Consider the following 18,607-nt stretch of genomic DNA (forward strand, 5'->3'; position numbering starts at 1 on the left):
ATCATTCCTTAACATACATTGTGTTTAAAAGGATATTAAATTCAGTAAGAAGCCAATGTGCAAAGAGGGGGTGATTTTAACTTTTTGGGTGTCAACTTTCTAAAATAGGGAGTGATTCTATGCATCAGGCCTTAATATTTTATGTGCAAGTATTTGAAATTATCTAATATGGCCCCATATTATTGGAGGAAGTAGATAAAGACTTTTATGCCCGGCCCTTATTTAATTTAATTTCACATAAAAAATAGTTTACAATGCAGACAAAACCTAAATATTAGTGGCATTAACATGGAAATAATTAATGGATTAAAATCTTTTAGAGTTTTTATGATTTTTTTATAGAAAAAGGAAAAAAAAAAAAAAAAAACTTTATTAATGAATCAAATCATTTTGAAATACATCATTTAAATCAGCTAGTAGTTTGTTCATCAAAAAAAAAATCAGCTAGTAGTTCTAGAGCTCTATAAAGAGTTATTTTGTTAAGAACACCGTAGCAAACAAGAACTTTCGGATTCTGCCTGGCACTTCTCTGAATACTTTCTTTCTCCGAGGAACTTTGAGTATTTTCTTTAAGATTAAAAATAAATTTCTTTCATTTACCCCCATTATAACATCACCATTCCTTGTGAAACACATGAGAATCAAAGATTCAAATGATTCTGAGATGACGAATAATTTGGACCAAAATTTCTTTACCCATATTCTCTCATCCCCATGTCTCAAAGCAACTTCCATTGGCATTATGAGTTGTACAAAGGCAGCCTTCTAAAATCCCCAGCTCAAAATTAACATCTTCAGCTGGTATCTGACAATGGAACATCGCTAAACTTTTCAGATACCAAATCAAAGTGAGCAATTACATTAACCAGAGAGTTGGCGACATAAATCAAACACTACCAGCAAACCCATCAAACCCAGTCCCGATTCGGCCCAAGAACAGCCACCGAACTCAGATCCATTGCTTGGCTACATCATCACCTCTATCAGCCCTTCACCGGTGCCATGGCACAGCTGTCTCATGGTGGCACTCTTCCGAAGAAAGGGCAATGGACGAATCGAGGTAAGGAGGACCAATGATTGGGAGGCGAGCCTGAGAGATAGAGAAAGAGAGTAAAATGAAATGGAAAGTGCTACTGGAATTGCTGTGGGAGCAAGAGAGATTTACAGTTTTTTCTTTCCTGGATTACTATTTTTTTATTATTAACTGGATTAATTATTTTGGTTCAATGGTTAAAAATTTAAAGAATTTTATATGGTCGAGTATTTTAGGAACTCAACAACATATATTGTATGTATAAATTTTAATTACTAGAATTAGGAAAGCACTTTAGTTTTAAGTTTAACTAATTTTTCAACTAAAAAATAAAAAAGCTGACAGCAGTGCAACAACAGGTTTGTTTTCTCATAGTTTTTTGGGAGATGTTCCTGCACAGTGCTATTACTCCTTGCTGCAAAAATGGTATTTGGGACTCCGTGTGTGGTGGCCCTTTTAATATATAAGTGGTGTAGGAGGCATTTATCAATGTATGATGTCATTGAAGAATTTCTGCGAAGCCAAATTAACCTCATGCCAATTAGGTACACTTACTCAAAAATTAAGAAGATGTCCAAAGGTTTCAAGGACAAATTGGGTGAAGGAGGTTATGGCTTTGTATATAAAGGAAAGCTTGAAAGTGGCTCTTTTGTAGCTATAAAGATGTTGGGTAACTCCAAAGCTAATGGGCAAGAATTTATCAGCGAAGTTGCAACAATTGGAAGAATTCACCACGTGAATGTGGTGCAACTCATTGGCTTCTGTGCTGAGGGGCCAAAGTGCACCCTTATATATGAATTCATGCCTAGTGGCTTTCTTGAAAAATACATTTTTTCTCAAGAAGAAAGTATCCGTATCCCCTTAAGTATTGAGAAAATATTTGAGATTTCTCTTGGAGTGGCTCGTGGAATTGAATATCTACATCGAGAATGTGACATACAAATTCTGCATTTTGATATCAAGCCTCGTAACATTCTTCTCGATAAGAACTTCATTCCCAAAGTTTCTGATTTTGGGCTTGCAAAACTTTACCCAGCAAATGATAGCATAGTGTCTTTGACTGCTGCAAAAGGAACACTAGGATATATAACTCCAGAGTTGTTCTATAAAAACATTGGAGGGGTCTCATATAAAGCTGATATTTATAGTTTTGGCATGTTATTATTGGAAATGGCAAGTAGAAGAAAGAACGTGAATGCATTTGCTGACCATTCAAGCCAAATTTACTTCCCAACTTGGATCTATGGCCAATTTAGTGAAGGAAATGACATAGAAATAGAAGATGCCACAGAGAAGGAGAAGAAAATTGTTAAGAAGATGATCATAGTCGCATTATGGTGCATACAGATGAAGCCTAGTGACTATCCTTCAATGGACAAAGTTGTAGAAATGCTTGAAGGAGAAGTTGAATGCTTACAAATGCCTTCCAAGCCTTTCCTATCATCATCACCAACAAGACAAACAAGAGATGTAGGAGACAAATTAAATTCAACTAGTTCATCATTTCAATCAGGTGAATCAAGTCAATCGGCTAAACTTTAAATGCAAGGGAAAGCTAACACCAAAACGGGACTGGGGCAATTATTCTTCACGTATATGATAACATAAAGACACTTCATATTTTTGTGTGAAAAATAATTGGTCCCTTGATTTATGATAACTATCCTTACCTACAACAATTTTTCTTTTTTGCTTAGTGCATGGTATATTTATTTGTTAAAGTCTTTTTAAGAGGAAAAAAATATTTATAACTTTATAATTGTGAATGTGTAATTGATTAAGTTAATAATCAATGCTGAAAATCCGGGCAATATATTTTGGAGTGGCAATAGCCCAGTTGTATAAATTGCTTTACTCCTATTTATATATTCAGTACTCAAGTGCATGGTTAAGCAATTAATTCATGTTATTATCATACAAAGGATAAATTATTGTTGCGCAGATAATTAGTGGCTGCCCTGCCTCTTACAGAGGATAAATTATTGTTGTACAGATAATTAATATTCCTTAATCAACCAGGCTGCTCAATTAGAATTGTCCCATTGAATGAAAATATTCCTGTTTTAGCTCTTGAAAATGTGACTTCTTTTATTTTTAGTTTTTTACGTATTCGTCTTGTACTAATTTAAGTGCACGAGATAACAGGGCACAGCTTTATTTATTTGTGTGTGGGAAGGAATTAAAATTGTCTATGAATATACAACTTCGGCTTTATGAATCACGCCTAACTTGGACTCTGCATACCATATTGAAATCAGAATGTCCCAATCCCTTACTTGCCCAAATGAGGGTCAACATGTTTGAACTTTTCTTGAAATATTGAGTTTCCTCCAGCATCTTATAAATGTACAAACAAATGGAGGAAGCTAGAGAAAGAGAGAGAGAGAATAAAATCCAAACCTCAAATCTTTTTCTAGAGAAATACTCAGTGAGGTTTGTTCCAAGAATTGGAATGGTTTGATCGCAGGCAACACTAACTTTCACAAGAAATGAAAGAAAATAAAATGAAGCTAGAGTGTTTTTTTTTTTTTTTTTTCATTTATTTATTTATTTTCTTTAGAAAATCATTATTTCTTTTTTTTCTTTTTTTATGTTGATTTTGATTTTGATTTTTTTTTTTTAATTTAGATGCAGATGTGGTTTTTTAATACTAGTAATTAATTATTCCTAATTCTTCTATTAGCTATGTGTTTGTGTGTCAAGTGAGATTACAAGTACTAAAATGACAATAGTTTCATAACTTTAGAATCAAAATGATTCCATAAAAAAAAAAAAAAAAAAAAAAAAAAAAAATCAAAATGATTGGAAAAAAGGGAATAGAAAATTGAGGGATCCGTTTTCTTCCTAAACCAACCAGATTCTTTCCTCCCAAGGGAGAGTAAATTAGAGTTCTTATGGTGGGACTCACCAATAAAGTTTGCATTTAAAATATCCTAAATAATATCAAATATATTCAAAAACTGTTATTTGTGTCTTTTATTATATTTATATTTTGTTAGTACAAAACAGATACTAGTTATTTTCTTTTTGTATACTAATTTAGATTTGAATTTTAGTATTTTTTTTATTCTTGAATGTTGAATTTAAAAAAAAAAAAAATATATATATATATATATATATATTTATTGTTCATGTTTTGGTTCCTTAAAGACAAATTCCTACTTTCATCCTTTGTTTTCTCAATATTTCCTTCATTTTTTCATTATTGGATGCAAGAACATTTTGGCTCACCTGAGATCCATGTGTGTTCTGAGATTGGGTGTTCCGTTTGGTAGAAAATGGACTGGTGAGATTTCTATCTCAAAAAAAGGTTTTTTGAAGGATAGTAATTAATACATAGAATGAACAAGGAAACAGAATTACTTGAGTAATAGCGCCTGATGTGTGCTGATGACGTGGGTAGAGAAATAATCATGTACTTAGGTAATTAATTGGTTGATCTCGAATACATGAATACAAATATTTTGTTTTACTTTTTAGTAAAAATAGGATGTCATGTGTTTGATTTTTATCATTTTAAACTTTGGTTATTTTATAAGAAAAGTCAAACACGTACATGGTAATTAGTGGAATAAAAGGCAAAATTGACAAGGGATCAAATTTAGGATGTCCCGCTCTATTACCATAATAAATTACTGATTCTCCTAAAAGATTAAGTTAATAGGAAATATTAAGTTTAATCATTTGCTCATAACTTTAACAATCTCATTCTTTTAATTGAACTCGATGATATGACAAGTAAAAATTATAGATTTTCTTAAGAAATTAGCTTCCTTTGAATAAAAATTTACCTTTCTTGGCTCCTAGGCTCCTAATTATTCCATGAGAATAAAGGTTTAGTACTTAGGCTGTGTTTGGTTCGTGTAAAAGTATTTCCGAAAAATATTTCATTTTCCGGAAATGCTATTTTCCGGAAAGGAAAATGTTTTCATGTGTTTGGTTGTATTTCAAAAAATTTTCCGAAAAATATTTTCTGGTGTTTGGTTGTATTCTTGAAAATACCATAGAAAACACATTTTCTACTTGTTGCTCACATTTTCTCGGTTGCCAAACGAATATATAATATCATTCATTCCTCAATACAGAAACACAAACAAAACCCAGAAAAAAAAATCATCAAATCCGGTCACATTTTCTCACAATTTCTCGGTTGCCAAACAAATATTATAATATCATTCATTCCTCAATACAGAAACACAAACAAAACCCAGAAAAAAAAAATCATCAAATCTGGTCAAATTGAGAGAAGAAGGAAGAGAGAGAGGCGATCGGTGCGGTGCGATGCGGTGCTTCGCGATCGCGATCGACGGCGTGAGATCGTTCTTTCTCTCTCTCTTCCTCTCTCTCTCTCTGCGCGTGGCTCTTCTTCCTCTCTCTCCCTCTCACTCAGCTCTCTGTCTCTCTCTGTTTTCCGGAAAATAGTATTTGAAGGTAAAATAGAAACGGAAATCAATTTACACCTCCAACACATTATAACTGAAATGCATTTCCGGAAAATGCATTTTCCATGCGCAACCAAACACCTGTAAATACGGAAAAGCATTTCCGGAAGTGATTTTCACCCAAAACAAACACACCCTTAGTATTAATGCAAAATGCATGTCTAAACATTTACTCCATTATAACCTAATTAAATTATCATTTGCTTGACTCGGTGGGCAAATTCTTTAGCCCTAGCCATAGGTTAACTAATGTTAAATTACCAAAATTTCCAAAAATTTAAGATGTTGAGAAATAATAAATTTAATCATTTAACCACATAATTCTAAGTTCTAACAAATAATGTGATGGGAGTGACGAGAACACATTACCTTGACGAAGTCAACCTAGTGACGAGGTCATCCCTGGCGACGAGCAGCCATCACTGACGAGGGAAGGAAAGTCATTCAATGATGCTAGCAAGTAACCTGGGCAGTTACGAAACCAGCAAAACAGACCGTTGGAGCCTAATAAAAGCCCCATAATTGGGCTGGAGGCGTTACTAAAGAGAGGCATTAACACTCCAACGGCTAGCAATCAAGATCACATATATAAAGCCCTTACATTGGCAGCACAAGGTACACATATACTGATACTCTAAGAAAATACCTATTACTTTCTAGTTTGGCAAATTGTTTTATTGTTCTAACTTTGACATCGAAGGCGTAGTGACAGGCACCACACCGGTGACCCCTTTTAGAGGATACACTGGTGCTGACGGGGAATTCCATCTGCCTATTTCGACTGACGAGTTTACACTTCATCAGTTTGGCGCCGTCTGTGGGGACGACATTCTCAAATTCATATTTGAAAACGTAGTTTCCATCAACCCTCTACATTCAGATGAAATCCAATCCAGATTCAGCAGCCTTGGCCCAACAAGTCCAAGCCCTTGCAGCTACCATTGAAGAACTCACCAAACAAAACCAGGAAATGAAGCTACGGCTCCAGCAGGCTCAACAGGCTCAACAAGAAGAGAACCGGTCCAAGGGTAACCTGGAGGGAGAAGGGGATAGCCACCGGAGAGGAATCCCTCAGAGGCCAACTACTCCAGATGAGCAGAACTCGGATCTCTTTCGAGAAATGAGGAAGGAAATGGACGAACTGAGAAGTGCCATTAAGGAGAAGACGGACCGAAGCGTAGACAAAATGGTAAGGGCTACGGATTCACCTTTCACCGCCGCGGTACTCGAATGCCCTGTACCGCCAAAGTTTCGCTTACCTCAACTTGAGCCATTCGACGGACTAAAAGACCCTCAGGATCATCTTAATACCTTCAACAACCACCTAACGAGATATTGTGTCGTTCCTTCCCAACGACTCTCAAAGGAGCTGGAAGAGAATGGTTTACGAAGTTGCCAAACTAGTCCATAAACAACTTCAATCAATTAAGTAGTGCCTTCTTGCGCCATTTCATAGGGGGGCAACGTCCAAAGAGGCCGGTAGACTACTTACTCACCATAAGACAGGGAGAAAAGGAAACTCTGAGGTCGTATGTCAAATGATTCACCCGGGAGACTCTGGAGGTGGACGAAGCTGATGACAAGGTGCAGCTGACGACCTTCAAGGCGGGGTTGAGGTCTAGAGACCTCGTGGCCTCCCTCGCAAAGAACCCCCCAAAGACGATGGCAGAAATGCTCCTGAAGGCACAGAAGTATATGAATGCTGAAGATGCTTTAGCTGCCATAAAGGATGCTGAGAAGCCAGGAGACAAGGCCAAGAGGGAAGACGACTGTAGGGGGCAGAAGAGAGATCGACCAGACCATCGAAACAATGACGGGAACTGGAGGAAAGATGATAAAATCCTCGGACGGTAAGATTTACTCCTTTGGTTATGCCTGTTGACAAAATTTTCACGCAGATCAAGGACGAGCATTATCTCAAATGGCCCAGACCATTGCACTCATCCCCCAACGTCCGTGACAAGAACAAGTATTGCCGGTTCCACAAAGATCACGGCCACAACACGGAGGATTGCAGAGACCTAAAGGAGCAAATAGAGGAGTTAATACGGAAAGGGAAGTTACAGAAATATGTGAAGAAAGGAGAATATAGCAAGTTCAGGGACGACAATAAAATCCAGCATGAATCCTTCTCCCGGGATGACGACCTTCCGTCCCAGCCTCCACACAAGGTGATCGGGGAGATAAACACGATTATAGGAGGATCGTTTAAATCACTCAAAAAGGCATACCAGAGACAGGTGAACAGCGTCCACGCCATACCTCTGTCCAAGCACCGACGAACATACCAGGACATGTCCTTCAGTGAAGGAGACGCCATGGGAGTGAAGCAGCCCTACAACGATCCCTTGGTCATAATGCTGAATATAGAAGGGTTCAATACCAAGAGGATCCTCGTCGATAACAGAAGCTCCGCAGACATCATCTACCTCCCAACCTTCTAGCAGCTGAGACTAGATCCGAAAAGACTGCGCCCATTTGACTCTCCACTCGTCAGCTTCAGCGGAGACAAGGTCTACCCCAAGGGCATAGTGACATTGACGGTGACGGCAGAGGCCTACCCAGTACAGTTGACCCGACAAGTAGACTTCCTGGTGGTAGATTGTCCCTCATCCTACAATGTCATCATTGGGAGGCCCACCCTCAACAAGTGGAAGGCGGCGACGTCAACCTACTATTTGAAGGTGAAATTCCCAACAGATGATGGCGTCGGTGAAGTGAAAGGAGATCAAGTCCTGGTAAGAGAATGCTATTAGGCCGTCCTGGCTGGGAAGGAGAACTACACATGGATGATTGAAGAAAAGGAAGAAGACAGGATAGAGGCCCTGGAGACGGTGGAATTGGTAGAAGGAGAAGCGAACAAGACGACCAAGATAGGAACGACGTTGAGCCCCGAGATGAGAACAAGACTCATAAGGTTCCTTAAAGAGAATCTAGATGTCTTCGCATGGAGCCACGAGGACATGTCGGGCATATCTCCAGAAGTCATCCAGCATAAGCTGAATGTGGACCCAGAACGGAAACCCGTCCAGCAATGACGAAGAACCTTCGCCCCAGAACGAGATCAGGCAGTTGCAGAGGAAGTTACCAAAGTCCTAACGGCTGGATTCATCCAGGAGGTGTATTATCCTGAATGGCTCGCAAACGTCGTCCTGGTGAAGAAAGCAAACTGGAAATGGAGGATGTATGTAGACTTCACCGACCAGAACAAGGCATGCCCAAAGGACAGCTTCCCTCTACCAAGAATAGACCAGCTCATGGATTCCACAGCCGGGCACAAGTTACTGACATTCATGGATGCCTTCTCAGGGTACAACCAGATAAAGATGGCTGAGGAAGACCAGGAGAAGACCGCCTTCATCACAAGTCAAGGACTCTACTGTTACAAGGTAATGTCTTTTGGGCTGAAAAATGTTGGAGCTACGTATCAGAGGTTGGTGAACAAAATGTTCAGTCAACAGATTGGTAGGAACATGGAAGTGTACGTGGAGGATATGCTCGTCAAGAGTAAAGAAGAGCTCACACATCTGGACGACTTGAAGAAAACGTTTGCAACCCTCAAAAAACACCAGATGAGGTTGAATCCAAGTAAGTATGTTTTTGGGGTAGCCTCGGGAAAGTTCCTGGGATTCATGGTGTCCCAGAGAGGAATAGAAGCAAACCCATAGAAAGTGCGAGCCATCATCGACATGGCATCACCCAAAATCGTCAAGGATGTTCAAAAACTCACAAGAAGGATAGCGGCTTTAAACAGGTTCGTCTCCAGGGCTACAGACAAATGCATGCCCTTTTTCAAGACTTTGAAGCAGGCCCTTGCCTGGACTGACGAGTGTGAAGCAGCATTCCAAGAACTAAAGCGTTACCTGAGCAGTCCACCTCTCTTAAGCCCGTCCAAAGAAGGGGAAAACCTATACTTACACCTGGCAGTGTCAGTCTCGGCAGTAAGTGCAACCCTGATTAGAGAAGAGGGCAAGAAGCAGCTCCCGGTTTACTACGTTAGCCAAGCCTTCCAAGGAGCTGAGTCCAAGTACCCAAGGATCTAAAAGATCGCGTTTGCGCTAATAGTAGCCTCGCGCAAGCTAAGGCAATATTTCTAGGAAAATCCCATTTTTGTAATGACGGATCAACTAATCAAGAAATCAATGAACAAGCCTGAAGCAGCAGGAAGAATGGTCTAGTGGGCAATTGAACTTAGTCAATTTGACATCGAGTACCATCCCAGAACAGCGATCAAGGCGCAAGCTCTGGCGAACTTCATCACAGAGTTCACTCTTCCAGACGAAGACAAGATTACCGACAAGGTAGATAGATGGACAATACAAAATGATAGTTCATCAGCCCAGAGGAAAGGGGGAGTAGGGGTCGTCATAACCACCCCTGACGGAGAAGTACTGAAATATGGGGTCCAACTAAAATTCCCAGCCACTAACAACGAAGCTGAATACGAGGGGATACTGATGGGACTAAGGCTTGAAAAGGCACTTGGTGCTAAAAACTTGTTGATCCAAAGCGATTCAAAACTAGTGATCGGGCAGATTAGGGGAGAGTACGAAGCAAAGGAAGAAAGGATGTAGAAATACCTTAAGCTGACGAAACATCTAACTCAGGAGTTCGATATAGTGGAGTTCGTGCAGATCCCAAGAAGTCAGAATATGGAAGCTGACAAAGTATCGAAGCTAGCGTCATCAGAAGAAGGGGAGATTAGCACAGATCTAGCGATGGAGGTCCAGAAACACCCTAGTATTGAAGAAATTGCAACATTCACCATCCAGATCACAGACAGCTGGATGACACCCCTAATATCCTACCTCCAGGACGGGCGCCTCCCTCAGAACACAGAAGAAGCTAAAAAGATCAAGAAGAGGGCAGCCAGGTTCACAATCCTTAATGACGTCTTATATAAGAGAGGCTTCTCTATGCCTTACTTGAAGTGTGTCGACGAAGAAGAAGCTAGATACATCCTGGAAGAAATCCACAGAGGAATTTGTGGCGACCACGCTGGCTCCAGATCCTTGGTGAACAAGGTAGTACGAACAGGATATTTTTGGCCAACCATGTAGGTAGACGCTGTTGAGATCGTCAAGAGGTGTGACAAATGCCAGCGATACGGGAATGTGCAACGGCTTCCAGTAGATAGACTAACGACTATAGCTTCCCCATGGCCATTTGCACAGTGGGGAATTGACATCGTCGGCCCGCTACCCCAAGGTAAAGGTCAGGTAAAGTTCCTACTTGTTGCTATTGATTATTTCACGAAATGGGTTGAAGCAGAGGCTTTAGCAACAATCACTGAGGCTCGAATTCGGAGCTTTGTGTGGAAGAATATAATCTGCAGGTTCGGGATTCCCTCGACGATCATATCAGACAATGGGAGGCAGTTCGACAGCCAAGGCTTCAGAGAATTCTGTTCAGACCTTGGGATCAAGAATCAGTTCTCATCCCCAGGGCATCCTCAGGCAAACAGGCAGACGGAAGTGACGAACCGAACGCTGCTTAATATTATCAAAACTAGGCTGGACGATGCGAAGGGTGTCTGGCCAGAAGAATTACCAAATGTCCTATAGGCTTACAGAACCACAGCCAGAACCCCGACAGGAGAAACCCCCTTCAGGCTTATCTATGGCACAGAAGCGGTAATCCCAGTCGAAGTGGGGGTAACGAGCATCAGACGAGGAACGTTCAACGAAGGGATCAATGACGATGAACTACGACTCAGCCTGGACTATCTGGACGAAGTAAGAGACAACGCATCCAGCAAGATGACGAAGTATCAGAAAAAGATGGCCGAGTACTATAATAAGAGGGTTAAACTCAGACGACTGGACATAGGAGACCTCGTCCTGCGCAAGACCACCCCAGCAACTAAAGACCCTACCCAGGGAAAGCTGGGTCCTACGTGGGAAGGACCTTACCGAGTCACTCATTACTCAAGACAAGGAAGTTACCACCTGGAAACCATGGACGGACAAAGGCTCCCTCGACCATGGAACATTGAGCATTTAAAAAAGTACCACCAGTAGATGTAATAGGCGAATGCAGTCATTCTTGAATTTAATAAAAAAAATTATTATTATTCCTCTGATGTCTTTGTGCAAACAGGTCTAGTCAATCATAAGACAAACTAAAGTAACAAGATTCCGCCTTGACGGATGTAAGTTACTGATGACGACCCCAACGGGTATAAGACAAACTAAAGTAACAAGATTCTGCCTTAACGAATGTAAGTTACTAACGACAACCCCAACGGGTGTAAGGCGAACTAAAGTAACAAGATTCCGTCTTGACGGATGTAAGTTACTGACGACCCTTATAATGGGTACAAAGTATATAAAAGCTAAGTGATAAAATTCCGCCAAGACGGATGTAAATCACTAACGAAGCCCGAATTGAAGAGATTCCTTAAGTGGATGTAAGTCTCCAAAAAATGGCAAAGTGATAAGATTCCGTTTTGACGGATGTAAGTCACTAACGAAGACATAAAAGAAGCAAGTGTCCCTAGAACAAGCCGGTGACGAAGACAAAACCCTTGAGCCTACGCAAATGGCAAAGTCCCACTTGACGAACTCAGAATATTGACGAATCTGCAAAAGAAAGGATAAAGAGAAAAAGAAGAAGGACAAGAACCCTCATTAAGGATAAAGAGTGATGAACACATCACTGACACAACTAAGAAATTTATGCTAAGTACAAGGTATGGACGAACTTAAACATCACAAACACATGCATGGTCATAAGCACAAGCATAGCCATAAAAACGGGTAAGTAAAAAATCATAAAAAGCCCAAAAACAGCAGGCAATTATCTTTGTTCTTCCTATAGACCCATGAAACAGAGGGCCAAGAGACATTGTTCTGAAAATAGATAAATATATATATATATATATACACATCACCAAAAAGCCCAAAACATAACGGGCATACATAACAGATAAATTTTCCTAAGTATCAAGGTCGGGTGTTAGGAGTGTCAGTAACGGGATCGTCAGCAGCAGCGGGAGCCTCATCAACCATAGGGGCGTCATCAGCAACAGGGGCGTCACCTTCAGGTGCCGATGACTGAGCAGCTTCGTCAGCAGCCATCTCTTGATCCACCACTTCTAGATCCAAATTCGGCAGATCAACCCCGGTAGGATGCTTGACGAGGTACCTACATAGGAGCTCGAAGCCCTTAAAGTACCAGCTGAAGAGCACTGTGGAGTACTCCTCAGTTTGCTGGAAGGCCTCGATGGACCTAGCAGCGATCGACTTTAGCTTCTCCTTTGCCGCCTGTAGCTGGTCGTCCTTCTCCAAGTTCAATTGACGCTTGATCCTAAGGTCAGAATTCAAAGCCTTGACTTTCTCCTTTAAAGTGGCAGCCTCGTCTATCGACTCTATGAGGTCCTTCTTCAGCGTGGAGCTCTCCTTCTCCAAAGCCTCCATCCTAGACGCCAAAGAAGCCACCTTAGCCTCTTAAGTGAGACACTCAGAAGCAAGGTGAAGGCTCTCCCCCAACACCTGACAAAGTAAATTACGTGCGTCAGTAAAAAGAAGGGGTGGGGAAATTTGGGTGAAAAGAAGGAAAATGCATAAGTGGCCTTACCTGCACGATCTTACGAATATGCTGGCTCGCAACCACATTGAGAGGCACTCCAGAAAATACCTTAAGGTCCTCAGCCTTCACTACGTTATGTGCCCGCTCCACGGCCACATCCTCGTCGTCCCATATGGACGAACCCACTCTCTCCTTCTCCTTCTCTTTGGCTGACAGTCTCTGCCTTTTTGATGACGGGGTGGGGATCTCCTCAACTGAAGTGGCCGATGAAGCCACCCGTAGATTCTCAACTCCCGAGACGATGGGAGAGGCATCTGCAGAGGGGAGGACAGACGAACCCTTCCTAGTGATACGAACCCCCTTTTTACCAATGTTCACCAAGGGTTCGTCCTTCTTGGACCTCATCTTAGCGTACATATCTTTGTTGAATCTGGTCGTTATCTCTAAAAAAAAAAAAAAAAAAAAAAAAGAGAAACTAAGAAACCCAAAGTACACAAGTGAAGATCAGTACTGACGAGGTAAACACTTACTCTTCTTCTCCTCAATGTTGATGCTGCGTAAAACGTAAGGAGATGGGTCCGGCCCTAAGCAGTAGAAAGCAAGCGTCCGTGGGTCAAAGAGATCGTCCCAACTCTCAATCGACTCTGCGTATTCTATTGCCTTCTCAACATGACCCTGGTACTTGCTCTTCAGTTTGGGGCGTCTTTTAACTGCAAAAGAAAGTTAACAAGTGGTTAGTGACGACCAAATATGCAAAACGAAAATAAACAGACGAGGAGAAACGTGGACGCACCTAAGTTTGGGGTTCCCCATCGACGAAGTAACCTTGGGATATCACCCCAAGCCTTGCTAGAAGGGGTCTCAAAATCATCCCCGGACATGAAAAAGAAATGTGATTTCCAGTACCTGAATGACGAGGCTAAACCCTTAATGATTCTAGTCCTCCTCGTCCAAGGGACTAGTTCATAATACCCATACTCTTTCGATTCCTTTAAACGGTAAAGGTGGACGAGCTCACTCACTTTGATCATATCTTCGTTGGCAGCCAGTCAAATCTCCATACAGTTGATAACTATCCTCCAGGAGTTAGGTATGAGTTGCCCGGGGGCAATGCCAAAATGACCTAAGAGCTCCATCACCAGAGGATGGACGGGTAGCCTAAGCCCAGAAGTGAAAGCAGCCTCGTAGAAGCATACTTCACCAGGAAAGAAGTGGCAGGCCCGATCCTCAGGACCAGACCGACGAACGCGGACTTGCGCAGGAAACTGGAACCTATCCTTGAACCTAGCCACGGTGTCAGCATCTAGCCCACACTCCTCGTTAAGAGCGTAAAAAGCCCCAACCTGACGAGGGGTGGAAACGGCCGTATCACCCTCAACCGGGCTGCCGCTAGACGACAACCTAGTGTTTAGTTCACTGGATCTCACCTCTGACATCCTCCTCGTCTCTCCCTCAAACCAAGCCAGTGACTGGCCTAAAATTGGAGACAGCTCCCCTAGAACTACACTCAACCCACAACCTTCAAAAAGATAGTCCCCAATCAAAGGAAAACAGTCCCCGGAAATACCCAAAGCCGCCCCTAAGCGAGTAAAAAAGAAAGAAACTGAGGGGCAAGCTACCTAAACCTCAGAAGAACTAACCATAAAAAGGGGTACCCAATCCTAAATGCCCACATATCAAACACAAAAAACAACAAAAGCAAAAGACAAAGGAAAAATCAAGAATTTATAAGGGGTCCATTAAGAAAAAGGAGCTGAAAGAAATCGAAGGAGTAGCGTACCTTGAAAAGCGGAACAGTCGAGGTCGGAAAAATTCGTCGCTGGAGCAAGGTCGAAGTCGCCGGAGCAGAATCGAAATAATCGCAGAAACAAGCAAGAGAGACAAACACTTGGAGCAAGAAAAGAAAGAAAAATCAGAGTAAAGGAAAAAGAAAAGTTTTTGAAACCAAAAATCCAAGGAAACTAAAAAGTAGCGGGAAACCCAAGGGTCATGCCATCAATGCCTTCAATCAGCACGTGCCACGTGGCCATGTTTCATACCGCGCCGCCATCATGCATTAAATTCAAAACAAAACCCCAAGCATCACAAACAACTCAGGAAAAAACCTTTCACCTTCTGTGGCCCTTATGACACGTCACTGACGACCACAGAACCTAGGGGGGCAACTGATGGGAGTGACGAGAACACATTACCTTGACGAAGTCAACCTAGTGACGAGGTCATCCCTGGCGACGAGCAGCCATCACTGACGAGGAAAGGAAAGTCATTCAATGATGCCAGCAAGTAACCTGGGCAGTTACGAAACCAGCAAAACAGACCGTTGGAGCCTAATAAAAGCCCCATAATTGGGCTGGAGGCGTTACTAAAGAGAGGCATTAACACCCCAACAGCTAGCAATCAAGATCACATATATAAAGCCCTTACATTGGCAGCACAAGGTACACACATACTGATACTTTAAGAAAATACCTATTACTTTCTAGTTTGGCAAATTGCTTTATTGTTTTAACTTTGGCATCGGAGGCGTTGTAGCGGGCACCACACTGGTGACCCCTTTTAGAGGATACACTGGTGCTGACGGAGAGTTCCATCTGCCTATTTCGACTAACGAGTTTACACTTCATCAAAATGCATATTGGGAACTTTGAAAGCATTTGATTGAGCTCGACTCAATTAAAGTGACATCCCAATTTTTAGACCAATTATGCAGTCAACCGGCATTTATGGTTGTTGAAATTTCTTGCTGAGCATGGCCCAATGTAAGATCTTACTGTAGTTTTATTAGGCCTTAGACTTTTCAAGTTATTCGGGCCACTTGTTTTACTAATTAGTAATTCACTTTTCGTTAGCAAAAAGTAATGTCACCTTCTTCTCTTGTTTATATTTCTTGCAGCTTTGGCCATACTGCTGGAAATCGGTAATAACCTGAATCTCTTCTTCAACTTTAATTTTTTGGGCATATCATTCCTTAAAATTGTGATTAAAAATAGTTTACCATGCATGCAAACAAGACGTAAATATTAGTTACATTAACATGAAACAAAATATATTGTGCTTAATTACTAGGATTAAGAAGGTATGTAGTTGTAAGTCCAACTATAATTTCAACTAAAAATTAAAAAAGGTGACAGATGCAACAACAATTTTGTTTCTTATAGTTATTTTGGTGATGTTTCTGCACAGTAATATTTCACCTTGAAACAAAGACTGTCTTGGGGATTCCATGCATGGTGGCATTTTTGATATATAAGTGGCGTAAGAGACATATATCAATGTATGATGCTGTTGAAGAATTTCTGCAAAGCCAAATTAACCTCATGCCAATTAGGTACTCTTACTCAGAAATTAGGAAGATGTCCAAAGGTTTCAAGGATAAATTGGGTGAAGGAGGCTATGGCTCTGTATATAGAGGAAAGCTAGAAAGTGACCCTCATGTTGCTATAAAGATGTTGGGTAACTCCAAAGCTAATGGGCAAGAATTTATCAACGAAGTTGCAACAATTGGAAGAATTCACCACGTGAATGTGGTGCAACTCATTGGCTTCTGTGCTGAGGGGTCAAAGCGCGCCCTTATATATGAATTCATGCCTAATAGTTCTCTTGAAAATACATTTTTTCTCAAGAAGAAAGTATCCCCTTAAGTACTGAGAAAATGTTTGAGATTTCACTTGGAGTGACTCGCGGGATTGAATATCTACATCAAGGATGTGACATGCAAATTCTGCATTTTGATATCAAACCTCATAACATTCTTCTTGATGAGAACTTCATTCCCAAAGTTTCTGATTTTGGGCTTGCAAAAATTTATCCAGCAAATGATAGCATAGTGTCTTTGACTGCTGCAAGGGGAACACTAGGATATATAGCTCCAAAGTTATTCTATAAAAACTGTAAGAACCAAGTATAGGACTTCTGGGCCTTAGATCACTTGGGCTCACAATTTATTTGTAGTGGGCTTGAGGATTTCCTACTATGGGTCGTTCTCGGCAGAGAGACTCAAAGCAACACTTAGTTGATACTCTCTCACTTAACTGTTTTCTCTCAATTTTTCTGAACCCCTTCTTCTTCCAACTTTCTTCTATTTATAGTCAGGGTTAGTGGGGAGATTATGATTACAGTCACCGTTAGTGCTACTGAAGGTCCAATATTATCTGGTTAAAATGGAGGTTTAGGTGAGAGGGCGGTGCAGCATTTATGATCTTGGAACTTGGTTCCATCTTGACCGATTATGTTCGGCAACTCAGTTTCCCGTGCATATCACGATTTTTCCGGGCACGGCTCATATACTTGACCGGGAACGTTTAACCGATCGCCTCTTGGAATTCAATACCCTAAACTTGTTTGTACATTAAGGAAGTTTCAAGAAGGGCGCAGGGTAACTGGATCTTTCTGCTGGGCCTGTGCCCAAGGCCGGTATGGGCCTGGGATCTCGGTGCCGTACAAAAACATTGGAGGGGTCTCCTATAAAGCTGATGTTTATAGTTTTGGCATGTTATTGTTGGAAATGGCTAGCAGAAGAAAGAATGTGAATGCATTTGCAGACCATTCAAGCCAAATTTACTTCCTAACTTGGGTTTATGGCCAATTTAGCGAAGGAAATGACATAGAAATAGAAGATGCCACAGAGGAGGAGAAGAAAATTGTTAAGAAGATGATCATAGTCGCATTATGGTGCATACAGATGAAGCCTAGTGACCGTCCTTCAATGAACAAAGTTGTAGAAATGCTTGAAGGAGAAGTTGAATTCTTACAAATGCCTTCCAAGCCTTTCCTATCATCATCACCAGCGAGACCAACAGAGGATGTAGGAGACAACTTAAATTCAACTAGTTCATCATTTCAATCAGGTGAATCAAGTCAATCAACTAAACTTTAAATGCAAGGAAAATCTGACACCACCGCAAAAGTAGGGCAATTAGTCTTCACATATTTGATAGCATAACACTTCATATTTTTGTGTGACAAATAATTGGTCCCTTGATTTATGATAGCTATCCTTACCTAAAACTTTTTTTTGCTTAGTACGTGGTTTATTTATTTGTTAAAGTCTTTTTAAGTGGAAACAAAATTTATAATTTTATAATTGTGATTTGTGAATGTGTAATTGATTGGACTGGCAATAGCCCAGTTGTAGAAATTGCTTTCAGTATTCATATGCATGGTTAAGCAATCAATTCATGTGAATTATGATTCTCAAAAAAAAAAAAAAAAAAAAATCGGGTGAACTACAAAGTCTACAATAATTCAGTGGCTGCCCTGCCTCCAACAGAGAAGGAATCCTTCCAAATACTGTTGTGCAGAATCATTCGAGGTTTAGCTTTGGAATAGATCAAGTAGCTAATTAATACTTCCTTAATCAACTAGGCTGCTCAATTAGAGTTGTCCCATCGATTGAAAATGTTCCTGACATATGGAGCTGGTATGCTGTATGCATACCATCAACATGTACCCAAACGCATTTAACCGTTCTCTCACACATGCGAGAAGGTGGTTGCATGATATCCATTTTTACTATTACAGAGTCAATGATTTCATATTGTGATATAGTGAAGAATATGACTATGAGACCTTGTTTAAACTACGTGGTGTCGTGAAGGGCATT

The 18,607-nt window shown here is 40.9% G+C and overlaps 1 protein-coding gene across 1 annotated transcript; it reads left to right on the forward strand.

Moving 5' to 3' along the window:
* Positions 1–1,507: 1,507 nt before the first annotated feature.
* On the forward strand, positions 1,508–18,026 carry LOC115960275 (rust resistance kinase Lr10-like). The gene is made up of 2 exons (XM_031079072.1): positions 1,508–2,146; positions 17,453–18,026. The coding sequence occupies exons 1-2, from the start codon at positions 1,523–1,525 to the stop codon at positions 17,879–17,881; spliced, it is 1,053 nt and encodes a 350-aa protein (XP_030934932.1). The 5' UTR covers positions 1,508–1,522; the 3' UTR covers positions 17,882–18,026.
* The last annotated feature ends 581 nt before the right edge of the window (positions 18,027–18,607 follow it).

This window comes from Quercus lobata, chromosome 9, assembly GCF_001633185.2.
Source record: "Quercus lobata isolate SW786 chromosome 9, ValleyOak3.0 Primary Assembly, whole genome shotgun sequence".
Taxonomy (NCBI): Eukaryota; Viridiplantae; Streptophyta; class Magnoliopsida; order Fagales; family Fagaceae; genus Quercus; species Quercus lobata.